The sequence below is a fragment of the Equus asinus genome, chromosome 13 (genome assembly GCF_041296235.1).
Source record: "Equus asinus isolate D_3611 breed Donkey chromosome 13, EquAss-T2T_v2, whole genome shotgun sequence".
Taxonomy (NCBI): Eukaryota; Metazoa; Chordata; class Mammalia; order Perissodactyla; family Equidae; genus Equus; species Equus asinus.
The window spans coordinates 54765795-54784211 of NC_091802.1; the positions used below are offsets into that span (position 1 = coordinate 54765795).

Below are 18417 nucleotides of genomic sequence, written 5' to 3' on the forward strand. Positions count from 1 at the left end.
GTCTCCACACCAGCTGGCCAGCTCTGGGAAGGGCACGTGGACCACTCAGACTCCCCTACAGGGGTCACCATCCAGGGGCTCAGAGGAGGGGCCAGGGCAGCCCCCCCACACACACAGGGCCAGTGAAGAGAAGCGCTCACTGCGAGGGGGCAGAAGGCTCCCAGCTCTGAGGATGAGGCACCCAGTGGGCAAGATGGACTCACACAGACAGGGAGATCTAGAGAAACGGGTGCTGTCAGACAGACAGGGACAGAGAGGAGACATGGGCGGGGCTCAGCTGGCAGAGTCTCAGCACAGGCTGGGGGGGGGGGGGCGCCCTGTGCAAGGGAGCCCATGGGTTGAGCCGGTGGAGACCAGACTTAGTGGGAGGGAGCAGTTGGTAGGGAGCAAGTTCTGCCTCTGGTGGAGGTCCTGCAACCCACCAGCGGCCCCAACCCAAAGGACCTCCACCCACACTCCAGCTTATGAGGTTGGCATTCATCTCACCCTGCTGCTTCCAACCCTACCCCCCTCACTCCCATGCGGCATTAACACTTAACACCCACACTCTCCCCTTCCTCCAGGACTGCCAAGACCTGGGACACCACTGCTGACAGTAAGGGTCTCCTGTCATTCACCCCGGGATGCTCTCCGAGCCGCATGATTTATGGACTTTAATTTTCCCAGGTCCTCAGTCGTGTCCCTTCTTCCCCTCTGGTCTGTCAGGGTGTTTATCTCACACCTCCTTCAGCCCCTCTCCCCCTCCCCTGGTTTTTAATTTGAGGCATCCGTCTAGAGCACCCGGAGATGGGGACGTCTGCAACACTGCATGCATTAAACTGCTGACAGCTCTATTGATTTTCTCTCTCCCACTGCATAATGCACGATATATACAAGCCGAGAGACTGGCCCCCTGGCCCTTACTTGAAGGGACTGTGCCCTTTTCCTTCTCACTCTGATGTCCCCTCACCCTGGCACATGTTGATATATGAGAGGGGTGCTTGTCCCTTCCGTTCAAGATGGATTCTCCTCTGGCCCGGGATTATTTTCCTCCCTGCCAGTGGCCGTCGTCTGGTCTATCCTTTTTGCGGTAGCAGGCTGGACGTCATGGGAGCAGTTCCCGGAGCGGAAGGGGCCGGTGGAGGCAGGGGAGTTGAGGAGGTGTCATGTATCAACCCTGACCGCGCCCCTACTGAAGAAGACCAGGCGGCTGTCCCAGGTCTGGGGGAGGGAGGGCCCTCTCCCGGTTACAGTTCTCCAAATCCGTTGGCAACTCTTGCCTTGGACTCACATTCAATCAACAGTCACAGAGCCAGCTTTGGGGCTAAGGGCTTTCTGTTCCTCGTGTCTTCTGGTTTCTCATAAGCAAGGCAGGGCAGCTGCAGACAGCTGTGCAGGCTATGCACACTTGGCACCGTGGCCTGGAAGCCTTGGAAGGAGGGATTCATAACCCTCCTCGACAGAGACTGAGGCTGAAGTGCCAGGAGACTCATTCAAAATCTCCCAGCCAGATGCTGGATTTGAATCCAAGACTACCTGTCTCCCGGAACGGTTTTCTTCCCTCCCGATCACAATGCCTCCTCCAGGAAGACCTCCTGGATTGATGCCACTCAGTCTGATTGCAGCTTTATTCCAGTCGCCCTGGAACATATCTGCTGTGAGGGTTTTCACACACTAGCATTGGCTCTGAGTGTGTTGGGTGGGCTCTCTCTGCTGTGAATCAGCATCTTTGTTACTTCCTCCTGGAGGATTTCCCCAGACTCATCCCATCCCCAGCCTAAACAGTCCCATGGCCCCCATCCGGTCCCACAGTGAGAAGCACTTACCGCCTTATCCCTGCCTCCCCTCTAGTCTGTGAGTTCCTTGAGATGGGGACAGAGACAGGACAGGATGCTATTTCTGTGTCTTCACCACCTGCCCAGGGCCTGGTCCAAAGCTGGAGTGACATAAAAGTGTGTTGAAAGGATGTTGCGTGACAGAGAAGGCCCCTAGGACGGTGCCTGGCCAACAGAAGGAGCTCTCTAAAGACAGACGGAACCCATTTCATCAGTCCCTGAGCTGTCTGGGCAGGTGCGCACTGGCTGTCTTACAGGCCCCTTAACAGTGGGCACTTTCTTCCACCCCCACTCCTCCCGCCCCACCCCCCTCACCCCTTCGCAAGGCCTCCTGCTGGGAAAGGTCCTCCCACGGAGGAGCACACTGTTCCCAAGGCTCAGGGCTTCTGGCCCATGTGGCTGCCATGTGCTCCTGCTGCCTGCCTGCCCAGAGCCCACCTTGCCAGCCAGCCAGGGACCAAGCAGAGGCAGCAGAAGGGAATGCTGACCTTTGGGCATCCCAGAGAAAGGGCTGGGCTGAATGTGAAAATGGGCACAACGTGCAGAGATGGTGGCCTGGGCCCAGGAGTAACCTGGCCACAGGCACAGAACAGACACCATTGTATAAAGAACGTTGTCTTGGTTTTGTCCTTCTAGTCCACTGGTTCTCAACAAGGAGCAACCTTGCCCCCCGGGGAACAATTGGCAATGTCTGGAGATGTGTTGTCATAGTTGCAAGGGTCTGGCATCTGGTGGGTAGAGGCCAGGGAATTCTAACATCCTACAATGTTCACAATACCCACCCCTGCCTCCCCCCCACCCGCCCCAGCAGAGAATGATCTGGTCCCAATGGTCAACAATGACGAGTTTGAGAAATGCCGCTCTGGTCCCACCAGTGGTGCTTTGGGGCTTGTAGCACAGCGGCTGTGAGAGCGTTAAACCCCTGTGCCCCTCAGGGACATCTGAGGTTCTCTCGGACTCTGGGGCTGGGAAAGGGGGAGTAACCTGCCTGCCTTTAGCCATCTTGGGCTCCCCCCAAAAAACGCCAGCCGCAACGCCTGCACCCTGCCTCCTTCCTCCCATCCTTCTCCTCGGTAACCAAGTCCAGCCAGAGGGACTCCACACTGTCCCTGCCGAAAACCTCTAAGATTCAGTTAACAGCTCCCCTCTGAGACGGTTTAAAGGCCAGCCCTGCCGGCAGCCAAGTGCAGGGGCCTCGTGGGGGCCTCTCGGAGACTATATGAGATGGTAGATATGAAAGCACCCCGTCAGGTAGGAAATAGCATTCAAATATTACTTCTAATTTATATAGTGGTCTCGGCCTGAGATTTTAGGATTCAAGGCTTTAGAAACCGGCTGGTTCCTCCACCCTCCATCTCCAGGCACAGCCTCGGCGCCCCCATGTGGCCACTGGGCAACAGTACACCCAGGGCAGGGAGTGTTTCCAGACCTTCTGGAGGAAGTCAGGATGTCACTGACTTTGGCTTTTCTAATTATCCCCTTTTAGGCTTCGCAAAAGCCCCGAGGGAGGAGAAAGAGGGAGTATAACCCCCACACACTCCTCGCTTTAGAAACTAATGAGTGAAGGGGGCGAGACTGGAAGCAGCCCCCAGCTGTCGCACGATGATGCCCACGCGGGCAAGCCCAGGGTGCGGGGCAGCCCTGCAGAGCCACGGAAAGCGGGATGGGCAGTTTGCGGTGCTGCTCCTCTCCCCCTGCCTCCTGGCTCTCATAGAAACCATGGCCTCCCCCACTGGAACCCCAGGAGGGCCGCGGGGAGCTCACTCACCGTCATACCCCCTGGCACAGCCCTCAGTGCTCGGGACCTGGGTTGGGTGAAACACCAAACCCCACCAGCCTTTGACTGCTGGTCTCTTGACCACATCCCCCAACGAGTGGGTCCAGCTTACAGATTTCCCGCAGGGTTGAAAGGGCTCCTGGGCCCTGTGAGAGGTGAAGGCATGTTTGGCTCCCCAAGGGCGTAGGTAAGGCTGGAATAGGAATACCCGAGGGCCTCAGACACCTCCCATGCCCCCTTCCAGTCTCTTCTCCCACACTCCCACCCCCAGACCCTGCTTGTTTCTGCTCTGGCCCCATTGAACTCCTATTTCCAGGAACGCCCTGTGCTCTCCCCACCCTGAGCAGGTTCAGTTCCCTCCTCCTTCTGCTTAGGAGCCCCTCCCCCACCACTTCTCCTGGTGAACTCCTACTCACCCCTCAAGGCTGAGCTCTCCTCGTTGTGGACTGACCGTTTGTGTCCCTCCAAAATCCATGTTTGTCGACGAAAATAATCCATAGCCAATCTATAAATGAAAATTTGGGTGAGTTTATTCTGAGCTTAAGTCTTAGGATTATAACCCGGGAGAGTCTTTCCACAAAGGAACAGAGCACTCCAAAGAAGTGGGGGTACATAGGGTGGTTATATACCCTCAAAGAGGGTGTTTCACATATGATTCAAATGTCCCTCCCACAATAGTCACAAGATTGCCCTGTCAGCACAGCGCTTGATGGACACAGCAGGTAGTGGGTCTGCTCTCTTGGTGGGCGTAGCAGGAGGCAAGTCTATTGTCTCGAGCTGGGTGGTCACAGGTGAGCGCAGCAATCAGTCCCTAGCCTAAGGAAAGATGCTTAATCCTTAAGGAGACTCTAACGTTGGGAGGGGGAGGGAAGTTGCACCTTTATCTCAAGGGCCTTTGTTCTTGCCATAGGGAATCTCTAAAGCAGATATACAATGCATGGTCAACGGCTGCGGTCAGGCCCTTTTGGAAAGACAAGGTCAGGCCAAATTACGTTTACACCAAATGGCTTCCTCATATATTCCAATATATCCTATTACTTGTCATTTTTATTTGTCATGTTGAAGCCCTAACCCCCAATGCGATGGTATTTGGAGGTGGGGCCTTGAGGAAGTCATTGAGTGTAGACAAAGTCATGAAGGTGGGGCCCCCAGGGTGGGATTAGCCTCATTATAAGAAGAGGGAAACCAGGGCTCGCTCTCTCTGCCTTGTGAGGACACCGGGAGAAGGCTGCCACCTGCAAGCCGGGAAGAGATCCTTCACCCGGAACCCAGTCTGCCAGCACCTTGATCTTGGACTTCCAGCCCCCAGAACCGTGACTAAGAAAAGCCTGCTGTCTAAATGCCCCGGCCGCAGTATTTTGTTCTGGCGGCTGAGCTGACCGGACACACCCCCTGTGACGCCTTCTCCCTCGGGTGGAGTTACAGTGTCCCCACTCTAGGCACAGTCCTCGTCTTGTTGTCGGGATGGCAGCAGCCTCTGAGCTCCTTCTGAGCAGGACCTACACTCTGCTTATTCCCAGGGCCTGGCACACAGTAGGAGTTCATTAAACATCAATTGAATAAATGGGAGGAACTGGAAGAGAGAAGACTTGGAGGCTGGGGAGGTCTTCCCAGCCCCTTTGGACCATGCCATCTATCTTTCTGTTCCTCTGCCCACTGTGAGGTTAGGTGCTAGTTTTTTGGCCAGTCCTGGTCCCGCTTCCAACGTGCCCTGAAAGCTGAAGAGAAACCTCATCAGGTTAGCCTTCAGGGGTGCCCGGGGCAGGGCCTGCTTGGGGTGGCCGAGGCTGTGTGCCTCACCTGCCATGGAGCCTGCCAGGCAGCCCTGAGCCCAGCAGGTTGACAGAAGGGAAGCGGGGAGGACTGGATGCTTCCCACAGCTCTAGCCACACCCGCTGTCCATCTCCAGCTCTCTGACCACACTGCCGCCGCCCCAGTTGAGACCCTTCTCCCTGGCCCCTGGACAATGACAGTAGCCCTCACCGTCCCACAGCCACCAGTCTCGGACATTCCAACCCATCCTCCACGCTTCACAGCTAGCATGACCTGTAACAGGCAAACCAGACCCCGTATGCCCTTCTTTCAAGTCCAGGGCCTTCGTCTCCAACAGGGTCCACACTGGGCCCCTTTTGGAGTTTTCCATCTTGCGTGTGCATCAGCTTCCCCAGGGAAGCTTCCGTCAAATGCAGCATCCTGGGCTCCACTCTCAGAGGCTGTTTCACTCAAGGCCAGCGCTTTGGCCCCTCGTTTCCGACAGTCCCTGCCACACCATGACGTTTGGGGCTCATCTTCCATGCAGCATGGGACGCATCCTATCCTGGCTCCTTGCTCCACCTCTCAGTAACTGCCTTTTATTTTGCTATTTGTCCACTTTGGGGAGCTAGACAAAACCTTTGGTACTTGAACAAATTGGTCATTGTGTTTTGTTACTACACATCTGTGCTCCCTTGTTATACAATTCAAGAGAGTGAACATCTGTCTCTCTGGGCTCGCTGCCAAAAGGGAGGTGCAGCCCCTCCCTCTGCTTCCTGTCCCTGTCCTGTAGGTCCTTCTGTGCAGAGAAGCACCAGGCATTCACTCAACAAATATTTTTGTGGACCTACTATATGCTAGGGACTGCTTTGTTCAAATTAATTCCGCCATCCCTCCTTCTATCTCTCCATCCCTTCCTCCATCCATCCTTCCATCCATCTCTCCATCCATCCCTCCATCCCTTCCTCATCCATCTATTCCTCCATCTCTCCACCCTTTCCTCCATCCATCCCTTCCTCCATCCATCCATCCCTCTCTCCACCTCCTCCTCCCGTCATCCTTCCATCCCTTCATCTCTCCCTCCCTGCCTCCTCCATCTCTCCATCTCTTCCTCTCTCATCTCTCCATTCCTTCCGCTATCCATCCATCCTCTCTCCACTCCTTCATTCATTCATCTATCCATCCATCCATCAATCCATCCACCCTTCATACAGTGAGTGATCTCAGATGCTGCATCCAGCTTGGGAATCCTACGATGTCCACATTGAGCACCTGTTATATATATATGAGCACTGCCTTTCGAGAATTATCAACAGAATGTGGAACCCTGTTATTGCCTTCAAAGAAAAGGCAGTACAAATGCAAGAAAAGTTTAACCCTGCCACACAGTCTATCAACAGGTGTGTGCAAGTAACTGCCACAGGAGTGACGAGTGACAGGAGTCAGAGGTATAAGGTCCTGCCTGAAGGAGAAGTGGAAGCTGAGCTCTAAAGAAAGAGCAGGACTTAGTCTTAGGGGGGACAGCACAGGCAAATGCCTGGAGTCAAGAAGTGCTCAGCACATTAAGAGGCCAGTTGGTTGGGCTGAAAGGGCGCTTGCTTGTGGTGGAGCAGCAGTGCAGAAAAGATGAGAAAGACATCTGCCTGAGATGGAGGAGGGCTGGCAAAGTCAGGTGAGGAATTCGGGAATGTCCTTCTCAGGTCAGGGCTGAGGCACCTGTGATTCTGAGACTGGACCCCGACCTTCAGACAATCTAAAATTAAGCTCCTACCAATTAACTTTTCCCACTGTTAATGCCCAGATGCATCTGTAGTTGCAGAAAACATAGTTTGGCTTCTTTTCAAAGGCTCTCTAGCACAATTAGAGGATTGTGTGATCTCCTGGGGGAAGGACTGTTGGTTGCTCTTCCTGTATCCCCAGCGCCCCAAGGAAGATGCTCAACCCGGCCTCATTGAACCAGAGGGAGAAGAGCTGGTTCAAAGTAAAGCTCACCTGACGGGCTTTCTCTCCAGGTGGCCTGTTCTGTAACGATAAGCAAGAGGCAATTACATTCGGTGGTGCGGTTATTAGATTTGAGGCAAACAAATATCACAAAATGTAGACATTTGTAGAGAGGTTAAAAATAAAATTAAAGTGGAAGATAAACATAAAATCGATATCCTCAGGTTTCCCGGATCCTGCCTGAGGAGATATTATAGGAGAGCTGAGGGTGTGTGCCAAGAAAATCCCATCCCGTGTGGGATGGAGGCTGGGACGAACCAAGGGGCAAGGGAAATGCTGCCCTCCCGGAGCTGCCAGCCCGTCTTAGGTGCGCAGCCTCGTTAAGATTCAGTCAGAAGCCTGGGGTCAGGCATCCAACCGGCGTGGGTTCGAATCCTGAGTCCACCTCTCCCAGCTCTGACAAGCCGTCACTCCCCGGAGGGTAAGGCTGGGGTAACAAGAGCCTCCTCTCCAGGTGCGCCTGAGGCTCACAGTGGCCGTGAGTCCAGTTTTTAGCACGGGGGCTACCCCAGGTGCGTGCTCCGCCAACGTCAGCTATTGCAAGTATCAACTTGTTTGTATTGTGCCCCAGTTCTTAAGGAATTGGAAGCAGCAAGGGGAAAAGCTCCATAAAATGAGAAGGGGAGAGCAAATGGGCCCTGCGCGGGACAGATTAGATGTCCGTGGAAGGGGAGACCAGAAGGAAACGTGGGAAACCCTTGGAAAGAGGTTTCAAAATGTACTTAAGAAGAACACTTCATTTAAATGAGAAAATCTGTGTAGATGCCCAGTGCACAGGTCTAATGAAGGCATAGATAATAAGTTTTAGGTCTTCAAACTGGATCTGAAATAAAATCTAGCAAAGCCAAGATGGGGCCGGGGGGGGGGCGGGGGGGGTGGGAGAAGAGAGGGTGTGGAGAAGGTGGCAGTCCATTGCATTCTGAAGCTGCACTACTAATCTAGGCCAGAAGGGGGCAGAGATGCTGCCATGGGTAGGGCGAACGCCTAATAACTCTTGACCCTTTGCAGACACCATACCCAGTTTCCTCCGGGGGAGGGTTTAACTGCCCGGAAACGGAAGTCTCGTCCTTTTCCGTTCTCTTCCCTTGTTGCCGCTTGCTGTAAGTGTCTGGGGCGGTACTCGGGAACTAGGGTGTAATCCGGGGTAATCCACGGCAGGGTGAGACTTGGGTACCCCGGGCCTGGGTCGACGGTGCGGGAGAGGAGGATGGAGTGCGATGGCGCCGGCATTCCGGGCCGCGGGGAAGGGCAGCGGGGTTGCTGCGGGTCCCCGCGCTCTGTTGACGCCAACGCTTGTCTTCCCGCAGGTGCCGGCCGCGCCGCCCCGCGCCCCTTACAGTCATGGTGAGTCTGGGCCGCCGGGACCTCCCGGGGAGGTAGGGGCGGGCGCGGCTGGGCGGGGGTCTCCGGGCCGGGCGGGTGCGCTGGCCACCGCCAGATAAAGCACGTTTGCAGGTCGTTTCCCGTGTCTTATTTTATAGCCTCGCAAAATCGAGGAGATCAAGGACTTCTTGCTCACGGCGCGGCGGAAGGATGCCAAGTGTAAGTGCCAGCGCCGAGGGCCAGATGGGTGGCGGTGGCCGTGCGTTCGGGCTCCGCGTGCCCGGCTGTCCGCGAGCCGCGGCTCGCTCGCGCTTTCTGCCGGCTCACGTGTTGGCTCCCCCTCCCCCAGCCGATCGCGAACCCCCAAGAAATCGGCCTGCCTCGTTTTCGCTTTGTTGAGTGCGTAGCAGGTGCTGTGTGTTGGGTAACAGTCTTGTAGACGTGTGTCCCGTGGGCCGCGTGCAGACCCTGCTCCCGGTGCACTGAGTACCACGTGTGTTTGTTTCTTAGCTTGTAAGTGAGGGGGGAAGGAGTCGATGCGACAAACACGTAGAACAGCTGGGTTTGGGTTGATGACGTGTCGCCCCCAGCTGCCTGCAGGTTCTCAGTTTTCACACCAGGCGTGGGAGGGGATCCTGCTGTTAGCCCTTTGTTGCAGCTCAAGGAGGTTTGGGGGCTTGTGCGTTACACAGAGTCGATCTTGAATTCATACGTTGTGTCGTCCTTTTCCTGCTGCGTCAAATATTCCTTATGGCTTGCTTTCCCTCTCACGGGTTTGTCGTGGAGAAAATCGGGTAGTTGGTGGAAGTAGAGCCCTGTTGGGCGACGTGTGGGGGTGGGCTGGGACGCTGGTCGTCTCTAACGTCCTAAGTCAGTGATAGGATGAAACAGTGGGGCGCAGCAGAGCCTGGTAGTGGATTCCCAGGGGGACGGGAGAGTCTTATTTGTGTCCCCATTACCTGTGTGGGGCCTTCAGTTCTCTGGTACAGTGTAAACTGGTGACGACTTTTGGCAACAAGTAGCGCCTGGTGGGCATGTCTGCCCTGCCCAGTGGTTGTCGACTGCCTGCTTGTGTCTTGTATGCTGTGGTGCTGTAAAGAGAGGTGATTATCACGTTAGTTTCAGCTCAGATCTGGGAATTTGGGTCGCTGCCTGGTTCAAATCCCTGCTCTCCCAGTAGCCAGCTGTCCTTGACAAGCTGAACCCGACGCCACCAGTTCCTTATGTCGGTCCGAAAGGGGTGGTGGTAGCTCGCGATTGGTGCCAGGGTCAGATCAGATGCCCCATTAGATAGCCTAGCACACCGAAGAAATGACACCAAATAAATCCATCAGGTTCGTTTGCATTTTAATTTTGTTACAGAGCTGGATTTTAGACAGTGTGGCCTGTGAGGGTTGGGGTCGTGGTCCCCTGAATATAATAGGGTGTTCAGTGTTTTTTGGGTCAACCTTGTAGATGCGCAGTTCGCTGATGTTAAGTGCATTTACAGGGCTGTGCAGCCGTCACCACCCTCCACGTCCAGAGCTCTTCCTCTTCCAAAACCAAACTCTTCCCATTAAGCAGTAACTCCCCATTCTCTTCCTCCAACCCCTGCCTACCACTGTTCTCCTTTCTGTCAGTTTGGCCGCTGTGGGGACCTCGGATAAGTGAAGTCATGCAGTCTGTGTGCTTCTGTGAGTGGCTTACTTCGTTTAGCATAATGAATGCGTCCATGTAGTAGCATGTGTCAGAATTTCCTTCATTTTGGAGGCTGAATGATCCGTTGTATGTATATACTACATTTTGTTTATCCGTTCATCCATTGTGGGCGTTTGAGCGATTTCCACCCTTTGTTGTTTCCACCTTTGCTGTTGTGAGCGATGTTGCTGTGATGTGCGAGTAGCTCTTCTTGTCCCTGCTTTCAGTTCCTTTGGGTGAGTACCCAGAAGTGCAATTGCTGCATCATATGGCAGCGTTGAATAAACGTTTTTTTTAAGAGAGCCACACGTCTTACCTTAGGACTGTTCACCTTTGTTGACAGGCGCCCGACAGCGGCTGCGGCAGTGCAGTGTACGTAGCCTTAAGAGGGATGTTGAGAGGAGAGCAAAATAATTGGGTTTGATGAATGTCCAGGTTTCCGGGTTTATTCACGCATGAGCCAAGGCGTTGGCCGGCTCAGAGCGCAGTGCTTCTGCTTCCTAGGCCAGGCCCTCTCCCTGTAGCACTGTGGGCAGGGCTGGAGCCACGGGTCCTGAGTACAGGTTCCCTTGTGCTGCTTCTGGAAGGTGCTGATGTTCAGTGTCCGGTGCTTGGGCTGAGGCTCTAGAGCTGGTGGTCAGCCCTCAGCCACCTGACTCCCGTTGGCACTGGCCTGCGCTTGTAACCACTGGTTCTTGGGAGTGTCTGTGAGCTGGTTTAAAGAATTTGGAACAAGGGGTTTGACAGGTGGGTGGAATGGCTTCGCTACTCCTGGGAGGCAGGTGTCTTCCAGCAGCCAGGGCAGCTGCGGGCCTCGGGGAAATGCACTGGCGCTTGGACCTGACCACACTCTGCACTGTGAATTTTACGTACACCTGGGGCTCTGTAGTGTCTGAGCTGTGGTCCTCAGAGAGAATTTGGCAGCAGTAAAGAGCCCAGAAAATGGGTTCTGCACGAATTGTAGGAAAAGCTTCAGCACACACTCGCTGTGTGTGGTAGGGGGATCCTGAAGGAAGAGCTTTACCATTGCCCCAGGATGTCGTCGCATACGCAGAGAATTGATTTCCAGAAGTAGAGTGGTGGAAAGTTCTGGATCCCAGCAGACAATCCATCTGCTTGCTTTATGAACTACTTCCAGCCCGTTAAAAAAAACATGGACACAGGGTTCTGGGATGTGTGCAGTGTACCAGATCTTTAAATATAAACAAACCAATTAAGATTAAGCCTTAGGCTCTTGAGTATTAGGAGGGGAAATCTAGATTTCTGCCATTGTTTAAATACTGGGGTCGTAGCGGGGCAGTACAGGGGAGCGAGCGCAGCTGTCAGTGGTGGCAGTCGTAAGTGCCGCTTTCTGCATAAGTATGAAGCAGGTAAACTGTGTGAGTCTCTGTTCTGTGCTACAGTTTAACTGCTAATTCTCGTCTGATAGCTGTCAAGATCAAGAAGAATAAGGATAATGTGAAGTTTAAAGTTCGATGCAGCAGATACCTTTATACCTTGGTCATCACAGACAAAGAGAAGGCAGAGAAACTGAAGCAGTCCCTGCCGCCAGGTGAGTGAGCTGCAAGTCCCGGGGGGCAGCCAAAGCTATGGCAGGTGCGTGTGTCGCCATCTTGTTTCTTGAGTTATCGCCAGCTTTAGGAAGGTCCGCTTTGTGGTGTGTCCACGTGTCTGCTCTTGCTGTCGGGGGCGCGGGGACTCCATCCTGTAGCAGCACTAGTTCCCTGGCCAGGGGACATTCGCTTCCCTCCCTCCCATCTGCAGGATAGGAACAGCTAACCCTGACTCTGTGGCTCCTTTCATCCTCGCCACAATCCTACACTGATACCAGGTACAGGTATCACTGGCCCCCTGTTCAGGTTGGGAAACTGATCAGATACGATGGGCCGTGAGCTTATTTAAGCAGAGGGGCCAGTCCTGGTGGCGGAGGCCCAGGAGAGCCGCTGAGAGCCATGGGGAAACTGCCGGAGGAGAGCAGAGGGTGCTGCAGGCTGCTTCACACTGAACAGCCAGCCACTGCTGCTTGGCTCTGAGGACTGAACGGGTCCTTTTAAGGCTGAGAGCGCGAGTGTTGGTATTATCAAACACTAACTTCATGTTTTAGGCAAAACCTCCTTCGTGCACTTATTTTCTGAGTTCTCTGAGCCCTCTTTAGCTTAAGTACAAAATGCAGACATGCAACAGTAACTCAAATAAAATGTATCTGCTGGGTGACTCACTTCTCTATCTTTTCCTCTAGGTTTGGCAGTGAAGGAGCTGAAATGAACAAGGCATGCTGATTCGAACTGTATTAAAATCCGAAGAAAATCTTTTTCAGTGTCCTTTGTCTTTGGGGACGGGAAGGGAGGTGTTCCTTGGTTATGGCTTCAGGTGGGAAGAGGATGGGGGTCCTGGTTGCTACCTCCTTGCATCCCTAATCTAGTCTATTTGAAAATAAATGGATGGAAATAGGCAGTTAGAAGAGCCAGATACTTGTGGAAATAAGCCAGTCTGCACCCATGAGATTTAAAAGTAACGGGTTGGGGCCGGCCCTGTCACAGAGTAGTTAAGTTCACATACTCCGGTGGCCCGGGGTTCAAGGGTTCAGTTCCCGGGCATGGACCTACATACTGCTCATCTGCCCAGCTGTGGTGGCATCTTACATGCAAAATAGTGGAAGATTGGCACAGATGTTAGTTCAGGGCCAATCTTCCTCACCAAAAAGTCTCGGGTAATATGAGTTCCCTGATAATGAAAATGGTAGTTAAACAGAGGAGTTGATGAGCCATTTTGGAAATGGCTGCAAGCTGAGCCGTCCCGTCCTTGGAATGTCTGCTGTGTGGAGGTGTTCCTTGATGCAGGGGTAGGGGCAAGATTTTTTAGGTTTTTTTCCAGACTAAGACACTTGTGGGTTCTCAGGCACAAAAATAAAACTTCAGTTTTCTGTGTTTCCTTAGTGCCACTCACGATGAAGTGGAGTTGGGGAACGGTATGGGGTGCAGTGAGATGAAAGGACAGTACAGATAGGGGGCCCTGAAGGGACCTGTAAGCTGAGAGCAGAGATGAGTAGGTGTTCATCTAGCAAAATGGGCCAAGTGTTTCAAGGAAGGGACATCCTGAACCAGGAAAAGACAGCCTGGAACTGACAGAGCGGTCTAACATCCAATTGCATTTAAAGGGAGGAGCCAAGGTTCCTGCCCGAGCTCTGACCCTGGGCTCTGAGGGCAGTGGGATAAATGCATTCACAGGGTGGGGGGGGGTGCGGGTGTTGTTGCAAGTGGGCCACGCTGCTCAAACAGGTGCAGAAAGGCCTGGATCCTGATGTGTAGTAGTTAGGTCCCAGCCAGGCCTAACTCCTTGGAGATTAAATCTTGGTTCTATCGCTTGCTGACTTGCATGATCTTTGGAAGTTCCCACACCCGTGTGTTGAGCGCGTGCACCAGTTAGCATTCCCAGGGGCAGACAAACTGCCCCCTGCATCTTGAAATGGGATGGGAGTCACCAAGGAGAAAACGGGCGTGGATGGGACAGTGCTTGGACAGCAAGATCAGCTTCAGCAGAGGGTGCCGGTCCCCATGGCCGGCGGCTGTGCCCCTGCGCAGCGGCGGGGCTGTTTGCCTTCATGAGGCCTTCATAGGCCTCGTGCCTCAGTGCAAGGACCCTCATCCTAGCCCTCCCCTCGGAAGACGGATAGCAGTGTGCCTGGTCAGCTGCCATATGATGCGCATGTTTTCAGCAGAGAGAAAACTGTTGAGCCTGAAATGAAAGATAATCCCACACACGTGGCAGGCATGGCACAGGCTGTGTGGGCTCCTTAGCCCTTGGCAAGGACATGTCCCAGCCCCGAGGCCCATTCTTAGGCGGCTGAGTGCCTTTCCCAGCACTCTGCCTCAGTTTCCATTTGGTTGTGGCAATACCTATTTCAGCAGTTATTGTGAGGGTAAAGTGAGCTAACGGGTTTAGAAGCGATCCTGGCGCTTGTCAAATTTGAGAGGAGGTGAGTGTGGGGTCATGTCAGGATGGACAGCAAATGAGCAGCAGCCCCTGCAGACCTGGAAACCTCCCGCACGATAAAATCCACCCCCAAGAAGCTAAGTGCCTCTGCTTGTTGGCCGACTTTCTTCTGTGCGAGTGTTAAGGGTGTGAAGTTTTTGAATCCGATCATGAGAGGCGTGGGTGCTGTCTCTGGCAGGGGAGTGCACGGGCGCTCAGTGGTTGTTGACAGACCCCGATGGGGCAGCTTCCAGTCTTCCCCGCCGTCAGGGTTCAGGCTTCCCAGGAAGAGGGAGGGTTTGCCTCTCGGGCTCCCTTTGTCCCCGCACATCGTCCAAAGAAGAGCCCCAGCTCCTAGGAGACAAACCCTGCGAGCAGTTGTCTGGCCTCTGTGTCCAGAGAAGGCATCCTTTCATCCGCGCCTCCCAGCCCTGGCCGGGCCTTGGTGTCCTTTGGGGCCCTTTGTAAAAATTCACCATGGCGCTGGGGCTGACTCCTGAGATTCTGATCAAGTTGGTTTGAGGCAGAGGTGTGTCTTTAAGCCCCCAGGTGGCAGGGCCAGCCGTGCCTTGCCGAGGTCAGCTCGTCCGCTCGCTCGGGTGAGCCGTGCAGCTGCGTGCCATCACGAGGCCTTGGGAGGCCTCAGTTCTCTTCTGCTGTTTGCTTCGCTGGCTCGCCTGTCCAGGTCAGCAGGCCTCCAGGGAAGCAGCTAGAACGGTCACTGTCCAGCTGGGTGCAGACCAGCCAGGCAGGTTTGGGTATCCTGAGCTGCACCCACGTGGCTTCGGTGACAGTCCTGAGGGAGGGCTTCTGCAGTTAGTGTCCTCAAGATGCTGGCGTTCCCACTTCCTTCCTCCACCCGCTCCCTCTCTGGGCCCAGCTCAAGCTCCCGCAAGGAGCTGGTTCAAGGTCAATCCTCAGGGCAGGACTCCATGCCACTCCACAGGAGGCAGACCCCTCCCACTTGGGGTCTCTGGTATCTCGCCCTCCCTGCCCTCCTACAGCACTCTGAGTTCACAGCTGTGACTAATCTCCCTAGAGGAATGCCACGTCCTCCTGACTTCCGGGTGGCCTGGGAGGCTGGTGGCAAGGATCAGCGGCTGTAGCCTTCTGTGCTGCTGGCCTGGAGGAGGGGAGGGGACGACGGTGTGCACCGCACCAGGCAGTGCCTGCCGGCGAGGTTCCAGGCTGCGTGTCCAACTGGTTGTCAGCACCCACTGAGGGCCCCACGAAGTTGCTGCAGGCCCATTTTTCTCAGCAACCAGGCAACCAGTGGGGGCCGCTTCCAAGACCAAACCCCCTCCCAGCCAGGCGGTTTATGATCTGGCTCTTGCTACCTCGCCGGCCTCTTTTCTCATTGTTTTAATTTTTTTTTTTTTTTTTAGTAAAGGTGTTTATTTTAAAGTATGGCTTATTGAGGTATAATTTACAGGGAAACTCATCCTTTTTGGTTCACAGTACTATGAATTTTGACAAACGTCTACAGTTGTATAACCACCACTGCAGTCAGAGAGCACATTTCCAGCGCCCAGAGCTCCCTCTCGCCCCCCAGACAGCAAACAGCCCCAGATCTGTGCCCTGTCCCTGCGGTTTTCCATTCCCTCCTCCTTGTCACCCCCTCACTCCGGGGTTTGCACTGGCTGGTCTCCTCTCTACCCCCTGCCGGGTCCCGGGCCTCATAGGTACTGTCCCTCTGCTCCGAGTCCTCCCCTGGGACAGCCGAGTTAATCCCCATCATGCTTCATCTCTCACCTCAGGTGTCCTTCCTCATGAAGCATCCTGCCCAGGCCTCGGTCCCCCTTTACACGCCACACCTGCCTGGTGAAAGCACCTCCAGGCTCTGTGGTTAACCTCAGGGTGGGGTAAAGGCTGCCCTCCTAGTCTATTAGACCCTGGACCCCGTGCAGTAGTTGTGTTCTTCATCACTATATCCCCTAGAACAGAGAAGGTGCTCAATCAAAATTTGTTGAATTTATGAAAGAAATTTGCCTGTGAGATAAGAGCGAGTGGTCTCCAGCCTCTGAGCCCCACTCGGCCTCAGCTCTGGGCATGCACAGATGACATGGCCGGAGTCAGGCTCAGGGAACGGTGACCCAGACTACAGGACACCGGAATCTCTGAGAAGGGCCTGGTTAGCGGCAGCAGCCATGCATGTTGCAGGCCTCTTCAGGGTCCCCGCACCCACCCTGCTCCCCGAGGCAGAAACCGAGGGGTCTCTCTCGGGTGTCCTCTCACCAGGGCTCTGCCCACTACCCCCTCCACCCCCCGCCCCCTGCCCGGGCTACTATCCCTCAGACTGGCTGCCCGAGCCCTGTCTGCAGCCCAAGCCCCATCCTCTTACGACCCCTTAACTCCTGGGCTCCGGTCTCACCAACCTCAGCCGGTCTTACCCTGCCCTGACCCTGTCTCCAGCCTCACCCGGTCCTGGCCCGGCTGGCGCGTCCTGCCGACACGGCACGCTGCCTGCAGCTGCGGGACGGTGGCCCTTTCATCCCCGGGGCCTCCGTAAGCGCTCAGAGCCCTGGGCAAAGCATCCGCGAGGCTTTCTCAGATTTTCGGCTGGCCCCGACCGCGTCCAGGCCCGCTGCCCCTGCTCTGCTTTTGCTTTTCCCCGAAGCACCCTCCCGCATCGCAGGGTTTCCGTCCATCTGTGTGCACGGCCACCACCCGCCCGCCAAAGCGCGGCACCCTCCCTCCGGGCAAGCGTGTTCGTCGGCCTTCGTTCACCGAGAGGACAGTGCCTGGCACAGAGTAGGTGCTCAGGAAATGTGTGTGAGTTGACGGCTCTCGGGTCCCTTGCGGCGCTGGCAGAGCTCTCCTCCCCTCCCCTCTGCGCAGCTCGAGGGGCCCCTCCTCCGGGAGGCCCGCCGGTCCCGCCTGCCGGGCAGAGTCCAGCTGCTTTCTCAGGCCCCTGTGCTTCCTTCCAGGTGGCCCCAGGTCGTTGCTGGGGCAGACGGGCCGGGCGCTGCGAGGGCAGGACCACGTCCTCTTTCTCTTTGCGTCCACGTGGTTTACACAATGATGCTCAGTAAGCGATTGGGGGTGAGTTGAGAACTAGTGACTCAGGGACTGACTGTTGCTCCCTTCCGTCCCCAGTCCGTCAGCCCTCGGAACGGCAGCCTCACCTCTCCTGCCAGACTGCCCGCTGCGCTCGCTGACACTTTATGTCCTTCATCCGGCAGAAGGCGTGAGAGGCCCGGGACCCAGGGACTGCTGTGAAGTCCAGACTCAGGAGCCTTCTGGGCTGTTTTCCCTGCTCCTTCCACCTCTTTCGCCTGTGGGGTCAGGACGGACTCGGGACCAGAAAAAGGCTGCGGGATCTTGGGCATGACCCCCTGCAGCCGGAGGGCGCGCCCAGGGCAGGGGGCAGGGCCGGAGGGGGCGGGGTGGGCGCGCTCAGGGGCGGGGCCCTGGGCGGGGCCTAGAAGGGCGGGGCGGGCGCGCGTCCCGGGCCGGTGGCGGCGGCGGCGGCGGCGGCGGCGGCGGCGGCGGGCGCAGCGGGCGGGCGCACTCGGGCCGAGCCATGCCGGCCGCGCGCGTGGAGTACGTCGCGCCCTGGTGGGTGGTGTGGCTGCACAGCGTCCCGCACCTCGGCCTGCGCCTGCAGCCGGTGGACAGCACCTTCAGCCCACGCGACGAGAGTTACCGGGAGGTGAGTCCGCGCCGCCCCATTCCCGGGCCACGGCCGGCGCCCCAAGTCCCAGCACCACCGTTTCTCCCGTCCCCAGTCTGCCACCCTCCACCCGCCTCTCAGACCCCTCCCACTCTCCTCCGCAGCCCCTTCCCTTCACCTCTTCAAAGCCCTTTTCCCCCGGGACCCTTGGCCCACAGCCCTCCCGTCTGGGAAGCTCATGGGCCGGGGAAACTCGACAGATAGGAGTGGAGCTGGCGATGGGGAAGCGGCGGAAGGGCGGGGAGGGGAGGTGAGCGCCGAGGGGGAGGGCAGCGCGGGCCCAGGTGGGAGCATTTGTGCCCGTACCCGGATAATTCCGGCGCGCGAGCTGTGGGGACGCCGAGGGGCGCCCCCGGGCTTTCCTCCTGCGGTTCCAAGACGGGCGCTCCCCTTACCGGGGCTGGGTGGCCTCGGAGAAGTCTGGGCAG

General features: G+C 56.0%; 2 protein-coding genes across 4 annotated transcripts in view; both read left to right on the forward strand.

Annotated features, from left to right (window-relative positions):
- The first annotated feature begins 8350 nt into the window (after window positions 1-8350).
- RPL38 (ribosomal protein L38) lies at window positions 8351-12653 on the forward strand. Of its 2 annotated transcripts, none has more exons than XM_014839700.3 (5): window positions 8351-8444; window positions 8652-8688; window positions 8826-8886; window positions 11774-11896; window positions 12584-12653. In XM_014839700.3, the coding sequence occupies exons 2-5, from the start codon at window positions 8686-8688 to the stop codon at window positions 12607-12609; spliced, it is 213 nt and encodes a 70-aa protein (XP_014695186.3). In that variant the 5' UTR covers window positions 8351-8444; window positions 8652-8685; the 3' UTR covers window positions 12610-12653. The 2 variants fall into 2 exon arrangements, with proteins under 2 accessions (XP_014695186.3, XP_014695187.1); XM_014839701.3 differs by having other exon boundaries at window positions 8437-8503.
- Window positions 12654-17771: 5118 nt separating this feature from the next.
- The window catches only part of TTYH2 (tweety family member 2), a 41275-nt gene continuing 40629 nt past the window's right edge, over window positions 17772-18417 (forward strand). The window contains exon 1 of one of the 2 annotated variants that reach the window (XM_014839606.3): window positions 17772-17968. In XM_014839606.3, the coding sequence (XP_014695092.2) occupies window positions 17840-17968 (129 nt within the window). In that variant the 5' untranslated portion in view covers window positions 17772-17839. The remainder of the gene's footprint in view (window positions 17969-18417) is intronic. The other variant, XM_044744845.2, reaches the window with a different exon arrangement.